Source organism: Silene latifolia, chromosome 5 (assembly GCF_048544455.1).
Source record: "Silene latifolia isolate original U9 population chromosome 5, ASM4854445v1, whole genome shotgun sequence".
Taxonomy (NCBI): Eukaryota; Viridiplantae; Streptophyta; class Magnoliopsida; order Caryophyllales; family Caryophyllaceae; genus Silene; species Silene latifolia.
In genome coordinates, this window is record NC_133530.1 from 89,718,714 (window position 1) to 89,743,813 (window position 25,100).

At 40.0% G+C, this 25,100-nt stretch overlaps 2 protein-coding genes across 3 annotated transcripts; both read right to left on the reverse strand.

Annotated features, from left to right (window-relative positions):
- Positions 1 to 720: 720 nt before the first annotated feature.
- LOC141657835 (putative pentatricopeptide repeat-containing protein At3g01580) lies at positions 721 to 3,825 on the reverse strand. Its single transcript, XM_074465182.1, has 2 exons — positions 1,049 to 3,825; positions 721 to 938 (listed from the first exon to the last, which is right to left on the reverse strand). Exon 1 carries the CDS (start codon positions 3,738 to 3,740, stop codon positions 1,206 to 1,208), a length of 2,535 nt encoding a protein of 844 aa, XP_074321283.1. The 5' UTR covers positions 3,741 to 3,825; the 3' UTR covers positions 721 to 938; positions 1,049 to 1,205.
- Positions 3,826 to 4,419: 594 nt separating this feature from the next.
- Positions 4,420 to 6,334, reverse strand: LOC141657837 (albumin-2-like). Of its 2 annotated transcripts, none has more exons than XM_074465185.1 (2): positions 6,222 to 6,240; positions 4,420 to 5,386 (listed from the first exon to the last, which is right to left on the reverse strand). In XM_074465185.1, the coding sequence occupies exon 2, from the start codon at positions 5,356 to 5,358 to the stop codon at positions 4,639 to 4,641; it is 720 nt and encodes a 239-aa protein (XP_074321286.1). In that variant the 5' UTR covers positions 5,359 to 5,386; positions 6,222 to 6,240; the 3' UTR covers positions 4,420 to 4,638. The 2 variants fall into 2 exon arrangements, 1 of the variants encoding a protein (XP_074321286.1); XR_012548872.1 differs by having other exon boundaries at positions 4,622 to 5,386; positions 6,218 to 6,334.
- Positions 6,335 to 25,100: the final 18,766 nt, after the last annotated feature.

Here is a 25,100-nt window from a genome sequence, read left to right on the forward strand (position 1 = left end):
AGTGTTGCAGAGAGAGAAAAAGTGGGTACTTTGTGAGATAAAATGGTATCCGTCACTCAAGAGTGACGGATATGTGCCGTCACAAATGAGAATTTGTGTTTACCAAAATGGCTACACTTCTTTTTATAGTAAAATAAATCATTAGGAACGTATTTGTGTTGCTAGCACAAGGGTAAGCTTGCGTAAATCTGACCCTCCCTTGGCCCACATGAGCCACTGAGACATTAGGGTGATGTTGTTAAAGGCCACATAATCGAGCCAGTGACAGATCTTAGAGCAAAAGTTGCAGAAGGTTAACAATCAAAATTCTTGACCGAAACAAAAGTCTGAAATTTTCACTACTCAACTATTGGGTCTTTAGTTTACGAAAGGCTCAGTGAGGCATAGCCAAAATGTCTCGCTTTGTCTTAGGTGCACCTCGTAAACAAGGACCAGCTAACGAGGCGTACTATCATACAATGTCCTTGTTTTTCATACTAATTCTTTTATTACGTCCTTCACGTTCCCATTTTGTTCCTATTTTTGACACTTTTACGTGTTAGCTTTCTATAAAATCCAAAGAAGAATCTCTTTTGAACTAGTTATATTAGAAAATTCAAATTTTCTTGCGAACATAGCGAGCCTTGTGTCTATAAGGCTCACGCTTTGTGCCTCGTTGCTACAGATCCTTGTCGTCTCACACCTCTTAAAACTAAGATTGAGCCACCAAAGGCTAATTAATAACTTACGCCTTAATATATACGGAGTATATACATGTATATATCAAATTATCAACATGAGCTAATAGTTCTGCCACTGAATGTAACTAAACTTACAGTCAAAGTCATAGACAATGTGTTAATTACATGCATATTGTATCAGAAAAAGTAATATACCTGGAAAATTATGTTTGTACTTTGTACTTCAGCTCAAATCTGTACATTGTAGAAGGCTCAACCCTGGAAAGTGTAAATAAAATCACATAACTTAACAGTAAAAGAAGAGAATCAATTTTGAAGGGTGAATTTCTAGAAGTTCCAGAGACAGAATTTGTATAATTTGCTGATACCTGCATACATCTTGAAGTCGCAACCAGTTGAATATTGATCTCTTTATAATTCAATGAGCTACTCCTTCCCCCGCCAATGGGTTTTACGACGGAGCACACACTATCTCCTCCTTATGAGTCTGGCCAAACCCATTTCGTGTGGATTTTAACATACTGATTAGATATTTCTTTTATCATCGACCTCACACCAAAGATTACGGATGTTAGCATCATCTTTCATAATGGACACCAAAGAGTCTAGAGTTGCATAGGTTTCATCAGCATCAAAGAATGACTCATCTCCTGCAATAAAACAGTGAACCTCATTTCTGACGAAAATCCAACTCATTCCCGGATTCTTCCATAAACCCTTTTTCTTGAGTTGCATTCTTAAATCTTCAACCTTCGACCAAAGCCCAGCAGAAGCATACATATTAGACAATAGAACATAGTTACCAGGATTTTCAGGTTCTACTTCTACAAGCCTTTCAAAGATGGTATCACGCATTCTCGGATCATTAACATCTCTACAAGCACTAAGCAAAGCTCTCCATACTGAAGCATCCGGATCATAAGGCATTAAATTGATAATTGTTTTCGCTTCCTCTATGTATCCAGCTCGACCAAGCAAATCGATGATGCAACCATAGTGAACGAGCTTAGGAGTAATATTAAAATCATAAATCATAGATCTAAAATATTCCAAACCCTTCTCCACCATACCTGAATGACTACAAGCAACTAACATAGACAAGAAGGACCTTCCGTTTGGTATGAAACCATCTTTTAACATACGAGAGAACGCTTGATGACTTTCATTGATTTGACCATTTAAACCATAGCCAGCTACCAAGGCATTCCATGAGCTAAGATTCCTCCTTTCCATGCCTTTGAATATAATTTCGGCTTTCTTCATGCTGCCACACCTTGCGTACATTGACAACAAGGCGTTTCCGAGTGAAAAATTCAATCCCCCAAAGTAGTTTCTGCGTATAGTGTAAGCATGTAGGACTTGGCCTAGAGGAAGACTGGCAATGTCCGAGCAAGAAGATAGAATATTGATGATTGTAACAGAATCGGGTACGATTTCTGAGATCATTTGACTGAAGAGCGGAAGAGCTTCATGAGATAGGTTATTTCTTACATAATTAGAAATAAGAGAATTCCAAGATGCTACATCTTTGTTCGGGTATCTCTCAAATAGATTCCTCGCAGTAGCCAAATCATCACAGTTCATATACATTTCAACAAGTGCAGTATTCAGTTCTACATTAACTTCAATCCCGAGTTTCAGCACATAAGCATGTAATGATCGACCAATATTTAAATGAGACTCATTCTTGCAGACAGCTAAAGCAGCAATAACCGTGTGCGAGTTTGGTATAATTCCCGAACCTAACATCTTTTCAAAGTAGCTCCATGCGTGTCCCCTTAATCCATTACTAGCTAATGCGGAGATTATAATGTTCCACGAAATTATATCAGGTCTGCTCAACTCACTAAACAGAAATACTGCTTCTTTTACGCAATCAAGTTCTACATAGTTTCTCATCACGGCATTAAGAATTACTGTATTATTGTAAAACCCTCTCGTAATTATATTAGCATGCAGTGACTTAACAACTCTTGACGGAATATTTAATTCTGAACAGAATGATAAGAGAATGGTGAAAGTAGCTTCGTTTACTTGAATTCCCTCTAATAGCATCCTAGAGAACAGTATACATACGTCCTCATGCCTTCCAAACTCCAGATAAGTAGATAACGTAGAATTCCACATTGCAGTATCATGTATCCGAGCGAATTCAAAGAGCTTAACTGAAGATTCCAAACAATTAGTTCTCAAATAAAAAGTAATCAGAGCATTTGTAATGTAAGAGTCGTGAGCATACCCGAACTTGAAAACGAGTTGATGAAGTTGCTTGCCCAATTCTAGATATTCAAGCTCGGAACAAGCTTGTATAACGGTCAACAATGTCACCTTATCACACTTAAACTCTTTCACAAGCATTTGTACAAAAAGATTCAATGCTTGGAATTGGTAACCAGCACTAAAGTACCCTTTAATCATTGCATTCCAACTAACAACATTTTTCACACCCATTGATTCAAACACGACCCGAGAATCCCCCACATCAAATTTCGCATAAAACCCGACTAGGGCAGTCCCAAGATAACAACTTGAATCCAATAACCCACTCCTCAAGCAATACCCATGAACCTCTTTCCCTAACTCAAACCCAAACAACTCACCACACGCGACAAGCAACGTCACCAAAGTCACCGCGGTAGGCTTCAAACCCTCACCCCAAATCCTTCTAAACAACGCCAAACCATCCTCATAACAACAACACCCTACATATCCATTAATCATGGCATTCCAAATAACAATATCTCGTTCAGACGTTTCATCAAACACCTTACGGGCATCCTCAAGAAACCCACATTTCCCGTAAAAATAGACAAGGGACGACCTTACCCGAACATCAAACAATTCCTTATCTTTGATTAAGTGATGAATTTGTTTGCCTAATTCGACGTTCCGAAGATTTGCACAAGCCTTCAAAATCAAAGGCAAAGATTTTGAATTGGGAGAAATTTCGAGAGATTGCATTTGTGAAAATGTTTGGAGAATTGCATTGTCATTTTTTAGATTTGCTTGATGTTGTATTAATGAATTCCAGTGTTTTGAATCCAAAATGGTATGAAACATTTTTGAATAGTTGTTAAAACCGTTGATACTTGGCGGGAGTTTATACCAAATAATAATGGGGGAGCAATACAAATGTCAAGGGAGACCGTCTCATATTATGATTATAGTTGTTCACGGGCTGTACCGTCCATTAGACCCGTTCAGGTGGGCTTGGACAAGTATTTTGTACCCAAAAAATAAAAAAGGCGGGCTAGGTTTGGCCCACCGAGTTAATGGGGGCGGACATGGAGTATGGACAATAAGAAAAACCCGCTGGTCAGCCAGTTAAGCTCATTTACTATTTAAATCAGTCGCCTATTTTGGTCGCACGAAACTAGAATTCCAGGGAAATTGGGAGAGCGCGCTTACTAGAGATCGATGACATGATGACTTCGCTCTATTCTTTTAGAATGAACTATGAACTTTAAGTAGTTTTTTTTTTTTTTTTTTTTTTTTTTTTTTTTTTTTTTTTTGACAATGATTTGAACTTTAAGTTTAACGTTTCCGTAAGTTTGAATTGTTGTAATCAGATTTTATAATCTCGAATTTTATTTCACTTAGACATTTCCTTATTAATGAATGATGTTATTATCACATTTGGTTTACATTGTAACCCAACCAAGCTAGCTCCTATATATTGTATCCAAGGAAATATTTTTTAAGCTAAAAGGATAAAATTGGAGGTGTGGACCGTTAATATCTTATTTAAGAACACACATAGGATATTATTATTGACTTATTTAACTGATAAAAAGGTAGAGGGACTATCCAACTCAACCGAAATACAAATAATAATGACTTATAAGAGACATGCATACAATGCGGTAAGGAAAATGAGATGACACCACCACCGGATGGTATCCAATCTCGGTAAGAGTCTCTCACATGAGATAGGTAGTATGCCAGTATGGTCTTAAATTTAGCCGTTATAAGCACTTAAAATTACTTCACGGCGAGGCAGGATACTTCCCAAACCGTCCCAACCGTCCGTAAGTTTCTTGACCCTGCCGATGACCTCATAGTTAATCCTTCCCGGAGTAAATTTGATACGCACGTAAGAATCACCTTTGAAAATATAGGCTTCCCTTTCAAGGTGGGAGGCCAAAGCGGCACTAAAACCCCCGTGTTCAAATATCGTACCCTTGAAAATAGGCCAGTAGTCTTTTATCGAACCATAGTTAAGACGCCCAGGATTATGTGGGCCATAATTGATACCGATATATTTATCACCTTTAAAGAGGTACGCCTCGTATTTACGGGTTGACTCGAAAGCAGCGTCCACCCCGCTTTCAAATACAGTCCCATGTAAGAAAGGGAACATGGTCGAAATGGGTACTGGACCTTGAATGATCCTGTCGCGTCTTGAGTCAGATGGGTAGATCCATTTTGCAACATTGTTCCGCTCGAAAATGTAGGCTTCGCCCGGGTTGTGAGACCCGAAGGCACAATCAATACCGGCATCCTCAAAGATCGTATTTTTAAGAGATGGAAACTCATTTACGTTTGCAGGACCGTATAGTACTTTTTCATGTGGTCTACCAGGGGAATAGTCGTCTTTCACGTACTCGCGTTTCATGAATATGTAGGCTTGGTTCTTGATATCAGTCTTAAATGCTGCAGTCACGTAAATGTTCGACATCTTTTTTTCTTCTTATAACTAACAGGCCCTGCATTAACAAGTTCCGATAACAAATTATGACAAAAAAAAAAAAAAACTCGAAAATAATTGTATTCTAATTAGCTCTCCATTTAATAGATAAGCATTAACAATTGAAAATAATTATGTAAATATCATAAAATGATTATGTGTCAGAAGATAAAGATAGTGAGACACAAGATGAGACACGAAAATGATCTGCTCTCCATTTATGAGTGCAGTTAGTGGATGGACAACGAGTTGGCAATAGTACAAGTTAATGATCACTTTATTGATAAAAAAACTTTCCATTATAGAAATATAAACAAATAAATGAGATACTCTAATTAAAACGGAATACGTAAATAAATGACTTAAATCGAAGTACGTAAATGTTGGGAATATTTTTTCTCCGAAATAACAAGTTTTGACACATGATTTACCCAAAAACCCTAGTAGGGCAAAGGGTGGTGAACTACACCTAAAACTCGATCTTCCTCGAATGGTAAGTGAACTTGCTCGGAAAGTGTTAAACATAACATAAAGTCTAATGGTGGTGTGTTGCAAAAATCAATATTTGAGCATGTGATCTGCTCGGTATTTTATAAAATTGGGTAATGATAAATACAGTAATTAGAGTTGTATTTAAAAATCAAATACCTTTCAAATTTGGTATTAACTAAGGAATTGATGGCGACAAAATTACACATAAATCAATGCAGTTAATATATGTATTAAGAATTTTTTTTTTTCTAGTTTCTTAAGACTGTATTTATCATGTACATAAATTCGAAAAGTGGTACAATAATAACAAAAACAATATAAAAAGGAAAAAAGAGCAAAGAATGAAGTAGAAACATACGAACCAGGCTCTTGTGAATGTTTCCAAGTGTATATATGTATTTAGCATGTGAAATGAGAGGTGAATTAGTCGTCTTTTATAGTATGTATTGTCAACTAGGAAGCAACTAAGATCCTTACTCCAAAGGAACGAGCACCACAAAATTTAAATCAAAACCAACTAAGCTAAGTATTGTCTGTCATATTCATTAAGCTGGTGCATGGTAGACTGGTGCATCTTACCAAGTAATTGTTCACATACACAAATTAACGCAAATGACAAATTATTAAGGATAACTATTGCTACGTAGTAGACCATTTAGTTGACTTTTGTTTTCATTACCAAATGGCAAATCTTATAAATCGAAAATTAGGACCTTTAATAAATGATGCTCGTATTTGATACTCTATTTATTTGACCACAAATTCTTGTTTCAAACGGACACTTTTCGTCTTATTTTTCAGAAGGGCATATGCGACCATTTTATAGTTAAATGTAACCACAATTGTATAGGAAGTGTTACAGCTTATGGTAACTGGTTTTTCAATAGTGATCACAGTTAACTGTAAAATGGTTACAAAATCCTGTCTTATTATTTCAGACCAAAAAGGCCCGTTTGAAGCAAGACGCACTGTTATTTGACATGTGACACTAATAGTCATAGATACTCTCTTCAAGTCAATTCAAAGGTAACATACATCTAGTGGTGTACTCGGGCGGGGATGACCAGGGGCGGGTTAGGCTCACCTGGCTAGAACCTAAACCGGCCCGTGGGGGAGGCGGACTTGGCCGGGCTGGATGAGTGTATGACTTGGGCCAAACTCATGGCGGGTGGAGGGCCGAGCTGACCCGAGGAGTAGAATTTTTTTTGTTTGTTTTTGACAATTAAATAATTATGAAAAAAATGAAAAAAAATGAATGGTTTGGTCAAAATTACTATAGTTTTTTGAAGTAATTTTTCAAAAATTTATAATAATAATTAAGGTGCTTACGTATTTTCGTCGGAAGAATCAAAGCCCACGTAGTTCTCTACTTATTACCCGACTTACCTATTTTTGGATTGGAGGCGGTAAGATGACTTGGACCTTAATTCCTAAGTTGGAGAGCTCGTCCCGGATGACACATCAGTGTTTATTTGCTCGTCTTCCTCTAATGGGTAGTACTTTTTAGCCCCTTGACGTCTTATCTTGACTTGATCCCAATCTTTTTTGTACACACACATCTTTACGGTCGAGGGTGCTAGCCTCGATCTATCATCTAAACTTCTTCCACCCATACTAAAAGCGGACTTCGACGCAATTGTAGAAGCGTGAACAATAAGCACGTCTCTAGCTATTTTTGATAGTAAGGGGAATGGGATGGAACATGATTTCCACAAAAGAAGGATGTTGAAATCCACATCATTTTGTTCAATCTCATGTGATAAATAATCGTCTAGGTGACTTTTGTGGCGCATGTAGGAGTGGAGGATTGTGTTGACGATCTCCGAAATAAAATTGAATGAAGTCCGGAGTCGAACTGAGCGCTTTTTTAAGGCGCGGAAGAAGGGTTACTACTACTAATACTACTACTACTACTACTACTACTACTACTACTAGACTCCTCATTAACCTTAGCATAAATGTTAGATAACGTACTCACGTAAAACATTAATACATTGATAAACATAATTTTGAACATTAAACTCAACAAGCAAAAAATAATAATAATCTAAGCTATTCCTTAAACCTATATGTTTGACACACGTATGGATCTAATATGCAAGCGACGCCATATATAAACGAAAAAGAACTAAAATATGCACCCACATTTTTTCATATCAATTATTACGTCTATTAAACCTGTATGGTTTGACCTTGTCAACCTTACAAAAAGAAATAAGATCTTAAACATTCAAGTATAAGTAAATTCACATTAAGTTCATACACAAGAGAGAAAACATTGGTGGCATTGTAAAATGGTTTTAATAATTTACAAACATTTCCGGGGAGCCTAGATAGCCTTACGCTACGCCAGATTTGATCCGGTGTTTTGACGGGTGGGGAAGGGGTTTTCGAGTTTAGGAGGCTGATTTGGTGGTGATTTGGATGATGGTTATGGGGGTGGGTGTTAGGGATTTCGAAGAGTAGAGGGAGGGGGTCGTTGGTAGAGCGATAGGAGTGGGCCGGAAGGTGCTAGTTCCAGTGATGTCCAAGCTCCGGCGAGTTCGTCGGCTACGGTAGGGCCGATGGCGGTTGATGTTGGGCAATGGCAGTAATGGTATATAAGAGTGTTGTGTATGCTTAGTGGGGAATGAAATCCCATACCAGAAGAAGGGGGGGGGGGGGGGGGGGGGGGGGGGGGAGGTTAAAGATAGAGAACTAGCTGATACCACTCTGTAACACCCCATCTACCAAAGTGTCTTACCAAGGCCCACCTTAACAAAGGGAAGTATTACCATCTCGGTTGCCCGAGGTAGTACATATCAACTAGACCATAATGACAAAATTACTAATATAATTAAAGTTTAGTCGATTACATAATCCAAATTCAGAGAAATACAACTGTAAAACCAAAGTATAAGAATATCTAAAACTCAATGGAAGCTATGAAACTAATATGAATCATCTGTGTCCCGTCCAATCCAGCATGCAAGCTCAAACATCATCACCTGTTAGACTCACTGCTCACCATTCCCCAGTGGATCACCACAGTTTTGAAAACATTTGAAGGGGTCAGTATGATTACACAAATAACAACAACAATCACAATAATAAGCAACATAAGGTAACGCAACAATATCCACCATCTCCGAACTCCAAGATCAACAAATGGTTCTCAGCGCAACAAGTAGTCCTGCTAGGTTACCCATCGCAATAGGTACTCACACCGCCAGTGGTAGACTGCAGCCTTGCCACCTATAGCCCTGCTCATCGCAACGAGCGAACCCAGATCATTAATGTGCACATTCCCCTTGTGACGGGTGCCACAAGAGGGAGAAACCATCTCCCAACATGGCTCACAATATCCAACCAACACCTCCATCCATCACAAATACGATATCACAATAATAACAAATAATCAACCACAATATCAATCAATACAACAACAGTATAATCATACTGTGTAAGGAAACCCTACCTTATTTCGCAACCTCCAAATCAACAATGCACAAAAGACGAGCTAGAACTGCTCCTCTACGAATTCCTCACCTAACAATCATACACAACAATACTAATATCAAGACCAATCCGTAATTAACTCATCTCCCTTAATTACCCAGATTAGGGTTACGACAAATAAAAAAAGACAATGATAATAAAGATGAGAATTAATACCTACAATCCAATCGACACAAGAATCTACGAAATCCGACGGCCAAATGCTAAACCTTGCTTGGTAGATGATTAGAGTGATTAGGGAGAGTTTAGAGAAATGTTTTAAGATTAGAAAATGATTATGAAACTGATTATCGAAATTTATATATAACTCCTCAATCGTTCTAATCAAACCGCAAATAAAACGTCTCTAAATCGGACACTCGGTCGAGTACCCAACACACTTGGCCAAGTACGCAATACTCGACCGAGTGCCTCACTGACTCGGTCAAGTGACCCCTAGGCAGAAGTCTGACCAAACACAAGTGTACTTTACTCGGTCGAGTACAACCCACTCGACCGAGTACTCAGCTATCAGAATACTTAGTATTACACCAATGGATAATGTCGACAGAGGCTCGACTTATATCACGCCCCGTCAACTCTTCCTTGAGCCTAACCCTAAGGCCCAAGAACTAGCCACCGAAGGATTTCAATCCTCGACGACATAATTTGCGAATCGTCTACCTTAGATGTGGGTAGACCACCATAGTTTGGAATTTTCGAGGAGGAATAAGAACCCTAGAAGCCGTGAAATCATTGTTTCCTGAAGAATTTAGATAAGAGAAGTTTTGATATTTCTGAATTGTGTTTTTACAAAGCCTAGGGTACAAGTATATATAGTAAACTAACTTGACGAGAAAGCTAAACGAGAATTAGGAAAATATATACAAAACCGAATATCCTAAAGATACGCAACTTGTACCACAAGGGAACTAAATATCCCGAAAATATATCGTATATCGCAATACTCCCCCTCAAGTGGGAGCGTGAGGATCCCGAACGCCCAACTTGGATAAGAGAAAAGTAAACTGAGGAGCACCAAGAGCTTTAGTAAAAATGTCTGCGTATTGCAACTTAGTGCCAACGTGACTGGTAGTGATTACACCGGATGTCAGTAGCTCGCGAACAAAATGATGATCAATTTCTATATGCTTGGACCGTTCATGAAAAAGCGGATTAGCGGCAATATAAAGTGCGGCCTTATTATCACAATACAAACGAGCGGTACATTTTTTTTGAGAAACTTCAAGAGCAGCTAACATGTACCGTACCCATTTAATTTCGGCACACACAAAGGCCATGGCACGGTATTCAGCCTCAGCGGAAGAGCGGGAAACCGTAGATTGCTTCTTGGTTTTCCAAGAAATGGGAGAATTACCAAGAAGAATAAAATAGCCACTGACTGAGCGTCGGGAAAGTGGGCAACGTCCGTAATCGGAATCACAAAAGGCATGTAATTGGAAGTCATTATCAGCCCGTAGGACAAGACCTTGGCCTGGATGAGATTTGATATACCGAAGAACCCGAATGGCGAGATCATAATGAGCTTTACGAGGAGCGTGCATAAATTGAGACAAAATATGAATCGCATAAGAGAGGTCTCAGGCGGGTTAGGGTAAGATAAATGAGACGACCTACCAGACGACGATACAAGGCAGGGTCCTCATATAGAGGACCATCGTCCTCAGCCAACGCATGATTCTGGGGCAACGGTGTATCAATCGGCTTTGAAGCTAACAATCCTGCTTCATGAAGAATATCGAGTGCGTACTTGCGTTGACATAAAAATAACCCTTCCGGGGAACGGGCACATTCGATTCCAAGGAAATATTTCAACGGACCCAAATCCTTTAACTGAAAACATTTATCTAAATATCGCTTAAAGGAGGCGCACAGAGAAGGAGAATTACCGGCCACAAGGATGTCGTCAACATATACCAACAAGCACAAGATATCTGTACCATGACGATAAGTAAATAAAGTATGGTCGGCATGAGACTGAGTGAACCCGTAGCGACGGAGTGCTGCCGTAAGCTTAGCGAACCAATTTCGTGGAATTGTTTTAAGCCATATAAAGACTTACGCAGCTTACAAACTTTGCCAGAAGACGAAGCATTAAAACCAGGCGGAAGACGCATATAAACATTTTCACGAAGATCACCGTGAAGAAAAGCGTTATTCACATCAAACTGATGAATTTCCCAGTTTTTCGCTACCGCCGCAGATAAGAAAATTCGAACGCTGACCATTTTGGCAACAGGGGCGAATGTCTCTCTAAAATCAATACCCTCTTGCTGGTGATTACCAAGAACAACCAAGCGAGCTTTGTCGCGTTCGATAGTACCATCGGAATTGTACTTGGTCTTAAAAACCCATTGACAACCGATCGGTCGTATACCAGCAGGTAAATCAACGACATCCCAAGTATGATTGCGTTCCAAGGCTTGTATTTCCTGTCGCATAGCATTTCGCCATCGTTCGTGAACCACTGCTTCTTTATAAGACCTGGGCTCAACATTAGAAGTAACCGAGGCAAGGAATTTACGATGGTTATGGGAAAAATTATCGTAAGTAACAAAATTCGCAATAGGGAACCGCGTACCTGAGGATGGCGCTGGAACTGATGAAGGCGGAACGGGGTGTGTAGAATGAGCCGTGTGACAAACATAATCATTAAGATGAGGAGGCATTACTCGATGTCGCGTACCACGACGAGGACCAGCTGGATTATCCTCCTTTATAGTGGAGGCAGAGGCGTCTGCTGTACTGGTGGCGGGAGTGTCATTCGGTGCGGGAGAACTCCCCCTGTCCTCGGTATGGGGTGGAGGAATTTCAGGAAAATCAGCATAAGGAGACACGACGGTAGGGGAAGGAGACCCAACCGTAGAAGAGAACGGGAAAACATCTTCCATAAAGCGAACATCACGAGACACACGAATCGTCTTAGTCTCTAAGTCCATAACCTTCCAACCCTTTTTTACCCGAATGATAACCCAAAAGACACAAATGACGACTACGAGGTCCAAATTTGTCTTTAATACGGGGCGATAATGAACGTAACACTGACACCCAAATGTGCGTAACATGTCAAGCTTCGGATCAGACCCAAAGAGGATCGAATAAGGAGACTTGCCTTATGTAACAGTCGTAGGCGTTCGATTAATCAAAAATATTGCGCTTTAAACGCACTCACCCCAAAGATGTAATAGGAAGAGAAGCTTGAAAGCGAAGGGCGCGTGCTACTTCCAAGATATTTCTATGTTTTCGCTCAACTCGACCATTTTGTTGTGGAGTGTCTACACACGAAGTTTGAAGAAGGATGCCATGATTGCAATAGAAATCAGTAAGAGAAGAATTAACAAATTCGGTGCCATTGTCCGAGCGAACCATTTTAACTTCTTTTTGAAATTGAGTTCGAACCATAGCACAAAAATTTTTCATACAACTAGGCACCTCACTCTTATCATTGATCAAGTAAACCCATACCGCGCGAGAACGATCATCAACAATAGTAATAAAATAATGTGCGCCAGACAAAGACGGAGTAGAATATGGTCCCCATAAATCGCAATGGATTAAATCAAATAAATTACTTGAAACCGTAGTACTAATAGGAAATGTATTTCGAGTTTGTTTAGCGCGTATGCATACATCACAGTCCGCTAAAAGCTTATTAATCGTACTATTTTGACAAGAACTAGAAAGGTAAGATAAATGCTGACGAGAAGGATGACCAAGGCGGCGATGAAGAAGCAAAGTAGAATCAACCAAGCTGCTATTGCTCAAAATCCGTTGTGTCACAGGCCGATAAAAATACACCCCGTTCAAAGAACTCACCCGGTCAATCGGCATCCTCGAATGCGGTCCTGTAAAATACATAGCCGGTCAGTAAAAATAGCAATGCAGTCATGATCACGTATTAATTGACCAATAGAAATTAAATTGCATTTTAATTGAGGAACATAAAGGACATCCCGAAGTACAAGAGAACCCAAGTCAACCGACCCACGCAATGTAGCCGTGGTTTGCATACCATCCGGAAGGCTGACAGGTGAAGGGTCAATGGAAATATGATTGGCTAGGAAGTCGAGGGAACTAGTCATATGATGAGATGCTCCACTATCGAGTAGCCAAGACGAATTGTTAGAATAAAACTTACCCGAGAGCTTGGATGAGGCAGAATTATTGTCTAACAGAGTAATAAGTTGCTGCATCTGCTCAGACGAGAGGCCAGGGACAGCGGAAGACGAGGAGGCAGTCTGGGGTGTGTCAGTTCGTGGTCCTTGGGCAGCGTTAGCAGTGACAGTCGGTTGCTGTCCGCGACCAAAGGAAGAAGCACCACGACCTCTCGAATAGCGCCCACGACCTCTGCCATGGTTGGGATACCCAATACGCTGATAACAATGCTCATAATCATGACCCGGCTTGGTACAAAACGTACATGTAAGAGGTGCCGGAGCAGGGGCCTGAGGTGGCGTGGACGAGGATGAAGAAGCCTGGACAGCGAAGCTCATAGCTTCGGTTTTGTCATCACGATCACGAACAATAGATTTGTGTCGTTCCTCTTGAGTAGCCAAGGAGAAGGCTTTGTTAATAGTGGGAATAGGATCCATGCTCAGAATTTGGGTACGGAGAGTGTTGTATTTGTTATCATTGAGACCGAGAACAAAATCATGAACCTGTTCTTCCGCGGTTCTTGCACGTAATTTAGTAGCAGCCGAACAAGTACAACCACAAGTGACATCGACCGACCCATACAACTCATCCCATAAACCTTTGAACTTATTATAGTAGGACACGACAGATAGTTCTTTTTGACGAAAATTGTGATATTCTGACTTAAGCTGATTAATACGAGGACCGTTAGTAGTAGAATAACGTTCCTTGAGGTCATTCCATAATTCAGACGCAATATTATGAGAAGCAATACTTGGTTGGATAGAAGAATCGACTGAATTAAAAATCCATGCGCAAATAATGGAGTTATTGGACTTCCATGCCGCGAATTCAGCCGATTTTTCATCCACCGGTTTAACAAAATTACCATTAACGAAACCAAACTTATTACGACTATCTAAACCGTTAATAATTGCCTTTGTCCAAATCTCATAATTATCTCCAGTTAACAAATATTTAGTTAAAGAATTACTCGGTCCTTCAGACGGGTGCAAATAATAAATAGTAGAGGCGTCATGAATGAGTTGAAGCTTCTTACCTTTACCGTTGCCGTTTCCGTTACCGTTAGTCATGAGGCCGAGTAGGAAGGAGAGGACTTACGTGAGCAAGCCGTGGAGACGAGATGGGAGACAGGTTTATTTGTCGTGTAAAAAAAAAAAAATTGGATCGTTAAACCGTCGGCGTTGATACCATGAAGAATTTAGAAAAGAGAAGTTTTGATATTTCTGAATTGTGTTTTTACAAAGCCTAGGGTACAAGTATATATAGTAAACTAACTTGACGAGAAAGCTAAACGAGAATTAGGAAAATATATACAAAACCGAATATCCTAAAGATACTCAACTTATACCACAAGGGAACTAAATATCCCGAAAATATATCGTATATCGCAATATTTCCTCACTTGAGTGAGAAAAATAAAGAACAAAACACCAAGTAAAGAATGAACCCCTGGAAGGGAAACATCTGCCCATACCCATACCGTCTCCATTGTGAAAAGAGCTGCTGAAAGTGCTAGTGAAAAAGATAAATATGCCAACCATCTTGTTGACAACGAACCTGGATGATCATCAAACCGCCAATGAGCCATATAGAAATGTACGACTTGGAAGTTGACGTCTAGCAACATGTATTCCCAATGACGCGTAACAGGCAAGCGCAATCATGGAACACAAGATTACCCTTTGAGTTAAATGAGGTCGTATGAAAGTCTAATCCGACATTTCAGGTACCAGTATGCCAGCAACAAAAGCGAGAGAGGACTACTACGGAGCTACTTACTCTGAAGCAGACCGACGAAGAGTACATCAGAAAATAAATCCACCACTTTTAAGTCAATAACTACAACATGTCGATTACGGTTCGTGTCGGCTGACCATGGTTAGGTATATATCGGGTTAATATGCTTGATCAGGTTGAGCCTGGTTGATTTCGGGTCATTCATGGGTCGAGTCATTTGTATTGTCGGGTTCAGTACTTGAGTTTATAAGTTTAACACCAAAAATACTGTACTTAACTTTTAAACTAATATACTCCGTATCGTTTTCATGAAACTGCGCTTGAATACTAACAATATATATTATGTTTTTTGAAAAAAATTATATTTTTCCGTCATTTTTTTACCTCTCGTTCAATTTGTTTTTTTACCCTACTTTAAAAATTTTATTTTATTTTTTGTAAATTAGTTTAAAAATAATTTTAATACCATGGAACTTCTTTTAAATGTTTCTCGAATATATCTAATTTTAAGTAAACAAAACACTTTTCTAGATACCGCGCTCGAAAATCGATAATATATAAAAACTAATGATAAATTTGAATTTCAAACGTGGCACCAAAATCAAATATTTCAAATGTCTAAAAATTAGAGAGTTGGCACCAAGACTAATTTTCAATTTCCAACATGGTTTCAAGACGAATATTCATTTTTCGACTTTGCGCCGATGCTCCAAATCCAATTCTCTACCTTGGAAACTGACGCCAACTTTGAAAATTTAAATTTTGGTCTGCTGAAACTCAAAATACGTCTTATTTGGATAACTAGTGCAAACATTATATATGTTTTATTCATCAAATTTTAAATTTTATATTTTCAAATTATCGTTTTAAAGTGTTCAGGGTACGATTATTCATCGAAACAAACAAATAGTCGACAACAGTATCTGTTCTTCGCCACATATTAATAATTTACAATAATTACATAATTCCACCTCGAAGTCTCTAACTATGAATTACAAGGTTCACGCGCAAAACTTTATCGATACTAACGTTACATTCTGGAATAAAACTCTTAGGACTCGAATTTTGGTCGATTAAGACTCAAATTTTAACAGTGTAACAGACTGTTTGATTGTAATTAATTAAAATGACTAAAACAAACACAAATAACAATGATTTTTGGCAAAAATCTAAGGACTCGATTTGGATACTTAAATGGACTGTTTTAAGGACCAACAAACAACACAAGGACAGATTTAAAAGCTAACAAACGACTCAACCAAAACAAGGCACGAGACAGCCTTTTTGGACGGAAATAAGACCTTAATTAACTCGGTTAATTTGAATAAAAACAATGGAAATAAGATTGTAATTTAAATGCTCATGAACTAATTAAACATTCAAATAACAACTTCCACAAGGATTTAAAGAAACGAAAACAGAAACTTTGGGACTATTTTGACACGAAACAAGAACAAGTAACCGGGATATGATTTAAACTAGATCACAAAGCAGGTTATAAGCCTTGGAATTAAACTCAAGATCACGAAGCAAGAGTTAATTCCGTCTCAAACACTAAATAATGAGGGGTTTTCCGCACTAAGCAAGAAGAAAGTTGATTGAAACTTTCAGTTTCAAACTTATATTTTTAATTCACTCAAATCTTAAATTCTCATTAGGGTTGCTTGGTTTATATAGACCAAGCCTTACAATATTGACCCTTGATTACAAGTTACATCTAAGGGCCATAAAAGGAGCTGCTATATTACAAGGAAACGGCAACCTAGGACGTTACAAGGCCTTACACAAACTGAAAATGAAAAGGACATAAAGCAAATAAATGATAAAGTAAGCTAATAGTCCAACCCTCCTTTGTTTGCTTGCTCAACTCCTTATTTATGCAATATGGACTGACTTGGCTGCCTAAGGAACCGTGTGTGACTCATATGCAGCTTCCAAAAGTCCTTTGAGATTTGTCGGATCAAAAGAGGAAAGGTTGAAAGCGACATTTAGCTCATTGTTCCAAACCGGGTCCCCTTAGTACCTTTGCATTGATTCTTCAAATAATTTCTGAATGGTAGCCTTTGGAGATAAAAGATCCACAAAAAAACATCCAAACTCACCCAAGATAAGAATTAGGACGGTTGGAGCCCCAAATTCTTAGACGGTTTTTGAGTTAGATCTCAAATTAGGATAAGGTCCAAAACCGTGGAAAATGGAGTTTGGCGTTGTTTCCAATTTCACTTCAATCCCCCCCTCTTCAAAAGGACTTGTCCTCAAGTCCTTGAAATCATCATCCTCAATTTTCTCATAGCTTGGACTCAAGTCCCCAACATCAAACGTGCCATGGATGCCCCAAAGATCAACCTTGTACTTGTTGAACCCAATTTGCTTGATGACTTTGAAAGGACCCTCTTCACTTGCTATGGACTTGTTTTTCCCTTTCTTAAGGACTCTTTGCTTGCTGGTTTGAACCCACACAAGGTCTCCTAGCCTGAATACTTGTGTTTGCTTAAGAACCATGGAAATTTCCTTGCATTTGGTGGCCTTAGCATGGATGGGAGGTTTCTTTTCAACTCGTTTCTTAACTCCTCTCTATTTCTCATCAATTGGCTCAAAAATTTGCATTTGGGCAGCCTCATTTCCGTGGCCATTGCCACTAGCCTTGCACTTGAATTCACATAAGCTAGTTAAACTTGGATTAGAGAATGTAGTAGGCTCACATTGCAAACCTTCAAAGAAACCCTCGGTTTGATCTTTCCATTTGAGTATTGCTTGGACCCTTGGCTCCTTGGACTCATCTTTGGCATGGACAACAAGGACAGCCTCCACGCCGTCCTCTCCTTGACTCACCTTGTCTTCATTGATCAATAATACTTTCTTGGGTGGTTCAAACATGGACTCGGGCGGTAGGGGTGCTAGCAAAACTTTCTTTGAACCAAGCTTGAAAGTATAGGTGTTGTCTTGACCATTGTGCATTGAATCTTTATCAAACTCCCATGGCCCACCAAGTAGAAGATGGGAAGCATTCATAGGTAGATCATTACAAAGGACCTCATCAACATAACTCTTGCCAATTGAGAAGGACACTAGGCATTACTTATCCACCTTAATTTCAGCCCCTTTGTTAAGCCACCTCAACTTGTAAGGATTAGGATGATCTTGTGTAGGCAAAGAGAGCTTCTCAGTGAGAGTATTAGAAGCCACATTGGTATAACTGTAACACCCCCATACTCCAAGTGCCTTACCAGGACCACTCAGGTATGAAGACATTACCATCTCGGTTACCCGAGGCAATGATAATCAAACAATAATGAAGAAACAACGTTTATTATAATTAATTAGCGAATAGTTACAATCCTCAAAACCAAACCAAAAGTACGATACGTGTTCTCAAGCTGACTGTTCTAACTGAAATGTAAATAACTAATAAGCTACAGCGGAAGACTCCTATCATCATGTCATGGCATCCCAGCTATCCCAGTACTCATCTCAATACCTGCTCAATATCTGCTCACCATCCCCGAATGGATCACCGCAGGTTTACAAAACAACACCGGTCAAGATACTAATCACACAATCAATATAAACAACAACGATAAGATAAACAGACAAATTAATCACACACACACACACAAACCAACCAATTCCCATCATCTCAATCTCGACCGTCCACCGGACCACCGCCATGGGGGACCGCACCGTACCCACAAATCCCCGCTCCACATAGTGAGCGATAACCCTGTCCATTAATGTGCACATCCCTTCAGTGGCGGGTTCCACGAAAAGCGAAACTAGGGCGTGAAGCCACTCCCGCAAGTGACCCCACTCGGTAGAGGCCACGCCTCGCGAACCATCAACAACGATCACAACCACAATCACAATACAATTATTATATCAAACAACCAAATACAATACATCAACCAATATCCCATTATGGGACTAATACTGAGTAGGAAATCCTACCTGATATGCACACAATCAGACGGTCTCTACTGCTGAGTCAAAAAGCCTCTTCTATGAACCCTCCTCCTATCATACAACACATAGAGGCTTTTTAATCACATACTACACATAAAATCCCCAATCTCTAAATTAGGGTTTAACCAAAACAAAGGAAAGACAATAAAAAGGGTACATAGATCTTACCCTCGACGCAAGGAACTCAACGGTATAATCAACGACAAGAACTGACCGTCTGAACTCCGGGAATTGCTAAGAATGCGATTAAGAAGATGAACTTGTTTGCTTTCTCTCTTAAACAGTAATTTAGGTTTTGTAAAAGTGATTTAGAATAATGACGACGAAGCTTAAATACCTTAATCGCATAATTAACAAAACCCGAGAAAACTCCCCGTAAAACCGGACACTCGATCGAGTATCCAAGGTACTCGATCGAGTACCCCCTTACTCGATCGAGTGCCCCAGCTACTCGATCGAGTACCCAACAGGTCAGAAACTTTTCTAAAACGCAACTTACCCTTACTCGACAGAGTAAGGCCTACTCGATAGAGTACCCCAAGACTTATAAATACGGAGTATTACAGTCTTCCCTCCTTAAAAGGAACTTCGTCCCCGAAGTTCAAACCACTACTAAACAAAGGTACTCCCACAACATTCCCGACTCAACCATCAAACAAAATTCAACAAAAAAAAAAAAACATGATACTAACCCAACTCATCCCGACAAACATACCGACATAACATATAAAAGGGGTATAAAACTCTTAAAAACTATTCGCGATCATCTCCTACCCCCCTAAAAGAAACAAGGTTACGTCCCCGTAACCATACATACCTGATCAAAAAGGAAAGGGTAACGCTCTTTCATAGCTTCCTCTGGCTCCCATGTAGCTTCCTCGGTCTCGTGGTTAGACCAAAGGATCTTAAGCAAAATTGTCTCACCACTCCTAGTCTTTCTAACCTTTCGATCAAGAATATGCTTCGGCACCTCAAGGTATGATAAAGACTCATCTAGCTCTAAGCTCTCTGCCTCTAACACATGTGACGGGTCACTCACATACTTTCGCAGCTGCGATACATGAAACACATTATGCACTCTCTCTAATGCAGCTGGTAAAGCCAGACGATAAGCAACTTCCCCAACTCGCTCTAAGATCTCATAAGGCCCTATAAACTTCTGACTTAGCTTGCCTTTCTTCCCAAATCTCATAACCCCACGCATAGGAGACACTTTCAAAAGAACCTTGTCCCCAACTTGAAACTCTATGTCCCGGCGATGTAGATCTGCATAACTCTTTTGTCGATCCCGAGCCGCTCTCATCCGTTCCACGATCATCTTAATCTGTTCACCATCTCATGCACCATCTCTCGGTCCGAAACCACTTTGCCTCGGCACTATCGTCCCAACAGATTGGACTCCTACATCTCCTCCCATACAAAGCCTCAAACGGTGCCATACCGAACCTGGTGTGATAGCTGTTATTGTAAGAAAATTCTATCAAGTCCAACCTCTGCTCCCAGCTACCACCAAAATCCATCACACAAGCTCGCAACATATCCTCAATAGTCTTGATTGTTCTCTCGATCGCCTGTCTCGTCGCAGGATGAAATGCCGTACTCATCTTCAAAGTTGTTCCCAACGATTCCTGCAACTCCTTCCGAACCTCGATATAAACCTCGCATCTCCCGGACACACTATGTCCTTAGGGACTCCATGTAACTTAAGCACGTTCTTTCGATAGGCCATAGCCAATTGTGCCTTAGTCCATGTATCTTTCATTGGAACAAAGTGAGCTGACTTGGTCAGACGATCCACTATCACCCAAATCATGTTGTTACCTTGCTAACTCTTTGGCAAACCCACAATGAAATCCATGGAAATGGATTCCCACTTCCACTCAGGTACCTCTAAAGACTGAATCTTACCTTGAGGTCGTCGCTGTTCCCCTTTAACTCTCTCTCGCATGTCAAACAACGGGATACAAACTCTCTCTTTTCTTCATCCCAGGCCACCAAAACGTTTTCTTCAAATCCTTGTATAGCTTGTCTCCACCTGGATGAACTGAATATGGTGTGCAATGCGCCTCTGTCATGATAGTCTTTTTCAACTCCTCATCATTAGGAACACACCACCTACCGTCAAACCTCAAACTACCATCTGTATGAATAGAAAACCGGACACTTTGTCCCTTTCTCTACTCCAGTTCTCCACTCCACTATCTTAGGATCCAAAGCCTGCTTACCTCGAATATCATCATAAAACTCAAGATGTACTGTCATATCACCCATGGCATCTCCTTTCTGCATCATATGTATCCCAAAACTCGCTACCTCATCCCTCAGCCTCATCAAGGATAGAGCTGTACACAGAGAATGTACACTCTTCCTACTCAAAGCATCAGCAACAACATTGGCCTTCCCTTCATGGTAGATGATTTCCATGTCATAATCGCCAATCGCTCCATCCACCTCCTCCTGTCTCATGTTCAACTCCTTCATGAAGATGTACTTGAGACTCTTGTGATCGTAAAAATACCTTAAAGATTGCTCCATAAAGGTAATGTCTCCAAATCTTGAGAGCAAACACCACTGCACCCAACTCCAGATCATGAGTAGGGTAGTTCTCCTCATAAGGCTTCAATTGCCTAGAAGCATAGGTAATCACTTTACCGTTCTGCATCAACACACATCCCAGCCCATTCTTTGAGGCATCTGTATAAACCTCAAAGTTCTCGGTCCCTTCAGGCAATGCTAAGATAGGAGCTGTGGTCAAACGCTCCTTTAATGTTTGGAACGCCGTCTCACAACTCTCATCCCAACGAAACCTGTTCTCTTTCCTCATCAACGCGGTCATAGGTCTAGCTATCTTGGAGAAATCTTTCACGAACCGTCTGTAGTATCCAGCTAAACCCAAGAAACTCCTAACCTCGGCAACATTCTTCTGCTTCCCACTTTGTCACCGCCTCAATCTTCGCGGATCCACAAATGCTACCCCATCTTTAGAGATTACATGCCCCAGAAAAGCAACTTTCTCTAACCAGAACTCACACTTGGATAGCTTAGCATACAACTCATGATCCCTCAAAGTCTGCAACACGATCCTCAGATGCTCCTCATGCTCCTCCTTAGTCTTAGAGTAGACTAAGGATGAATACCACCAAAAACGGGTCCAAGAACTGTCTGAAGATTCTATTCATCAAATCCATAAACACTGCTGGCGTATTAGACAACCCAAACGGCATTACCACATACTCATAATGGCCATACCTCGACGTGAAAGCTGTCTTCGGTATGTCCACCTCTCTAATCTTCACCTGATGGTACCCCGACCTCAAATCAATCTTAGAAAAGACTGTTGCACCACTCAACTGATCAAACAGGTCATCTATCCTTGGCAAAGGATACTTGTTCTTTATCGTCACTCGGTTCAGCTCCCTGTAATCTATGCATAACCTCAAACTCCCATCTTTATTCTTCACGAAAAGAACTGGTGCTCCCCACGGCGATACACTTGGTCTAATGTATCCCTTCTCTATCAGATCATCCAACTGCTTCCTAAGCTCCTACATCTCCTTAGGACCCATACGGTACGATGCCTTAGAGATCGGCCCCGTCCCTGGCTTCAACTCAATGGTGAAATCTATCTCCCTCTTGGGCAAACCCCTTAAATCTCCTCTCCGGGAAAACATCTCGCAAACTCTCCCACCACTCGGTATCTCATCGATCATTTCGGACTCTTTATCCGGTCATCTCTCACATGGCACAAGATCAAAGGACATCCCTTCCTCAGATAAGACTTCAAGGTGACAGCTGCAATCAACTTAACTTTGGGTTTGACTAGAAACCCACGATAAGACACACTAACACCCTTAGGACCTCTTAAAGACACTTTCTTTTGATGACAGTCTATCTTAGCTTTATACTTTCCTAACCAATCCATCCCGACTATCATCTCAAAACCGTTAAAAGGAAACTTCAGCAAGTCTACAGGGAAATCAACTTGCCCAACTATCATAGATACATCTCTAAACAATCTCCCACATGATACAGACTCACCCGAAGGTATGAAAACTTGCTCACTAACAGACTCATTGTAGATACCCGTATCCGTCGATATTGGAATTTATAGAGAACCCGACAAACACCCGATGATGATAGGACACATGTATTTATTAGTGGTCATTGTCATTATTTGGGTTCGTTTTACGATGTAGAATGAGCGTTGTCGACGGAGTATTTTATTAATTTAAATGATATTTAAATTAAAGCTTTTTTTTAGGTGAATTCAATTTATTTTATTTTATTTTGAATTTATTTCCTCAAATTTATTTTATTGAAAATAAAATAAATATTTGATTTGAAAAATCATTTTATGAGTATATTTGATTTGAAAAATCATTTATTTTAATGTGTTAATTGATTTGAAAAATCGATTTAAAAATCGAGAAAAACTCGTTTTTAAACACACGTTTTTGAGCTCGATTTTAGCTCGGTTTTTGAGCCCGTTTTCTTTGCGAGTTGGCACGAATATCGAGTACACTAACCAACCTAAGCCTCTACCCATCCAACCCACAGTTCGAACCCCCTTAACCACGGCCCAAACCATGCCCCAAATCATCCCCAACCAGCCCGCAAAACACGAAACAACCCCCCTGTTTTGCAGCTCAATCCCGAGCCCAAAACCCACTCCAAATACCACCAAAACCCGTGCCCATTAACCCTAACCCATACCCTAATATCCTACCCATATTACCTTACCTTAATCACCAAGAAAACCCCCCGTAGGAACCCTAGAAAACCCCCCAAAAGCTGCTGGACAGCAGCTATGCTCAGCCGAGCCCGTCTGCCTCTCCTCCCTTTTACCCTACTTTAACTCCTTATAAATACCCACCCTTCACCATACATTCGTTCCTCTAAGTTCTCCATACATACTACCTTCACTTACAAGCTTTAAACTCCAGAAACAAACCCTAATTGCCTCTCAAAAACCCTCCACAAAACCGACTTACAAACTGAAACAGTTTGGGTGTCCTCTTCGAAATACAATTTGTTCCTCCTTCAAACATCCATTAAAATTCGAGTTTCTTGTTCCTAATTAACCATACAACATCCATCTACACATTAGACAAAGATTTACGAGCCAAATTTCCCTTGAGAGTACCCGAATTCCCTCGAAAAATAGGGATTGTTTTAAGATCTCTGTTCTCCTCTCTTTCTAGTTTTCAAAACATCTTTCAAATTGAATTTTCATCGTGAAACGAGAGAGAAATCGCTGTTTGAAAGTTGCTGTCCAGATTCGATAAAAACGTGTTGTTTGCTTTGTTTCTTCGTCGACGACGGCCTCTCGAGATAAAATCTACCATCGATTACGACCCAAGACGGTGTCAACGATACATGTAGGTTGAGGGTGCATCAAATCCTCCTCTTTCTCCCTTTTATTTCATTTTTTTATGTTTGTTTTTTTATTGTTTCGTTTTATTTCGTTTATCGTTTTTATTTATCGTTTAAATTAACTATGAAACTAGTTTAGTCCGAGTATGAGTTAAAGTACCACCATGAACACCCGCGTTGACTTGAGATGGGAAAGAAACCGCTACATCAGTCGGTCGTACACTCCCGTCTCATTTACATATCCTCGTGTTCAAGGTAGGGCATTAATAAAACGAATTCTGATTTCGTTCTTCGCTTTTGGCCCTTCTTTTGTTTCGACCAATTCGACACATCCTAGGACCCGTCACATGTTAGTATGACCTCTGATTGTTAACATATAACTTGTTTAGATGACATTAGATCAATTTAATAACCTAATTAGGCACGTTAGGGTACATCGACATAGCTTTAAAAATCAACTAACAATTCTATAACCTAATTGAACGCATCTCTCTTTTCACTTAATTTCTCGCTAG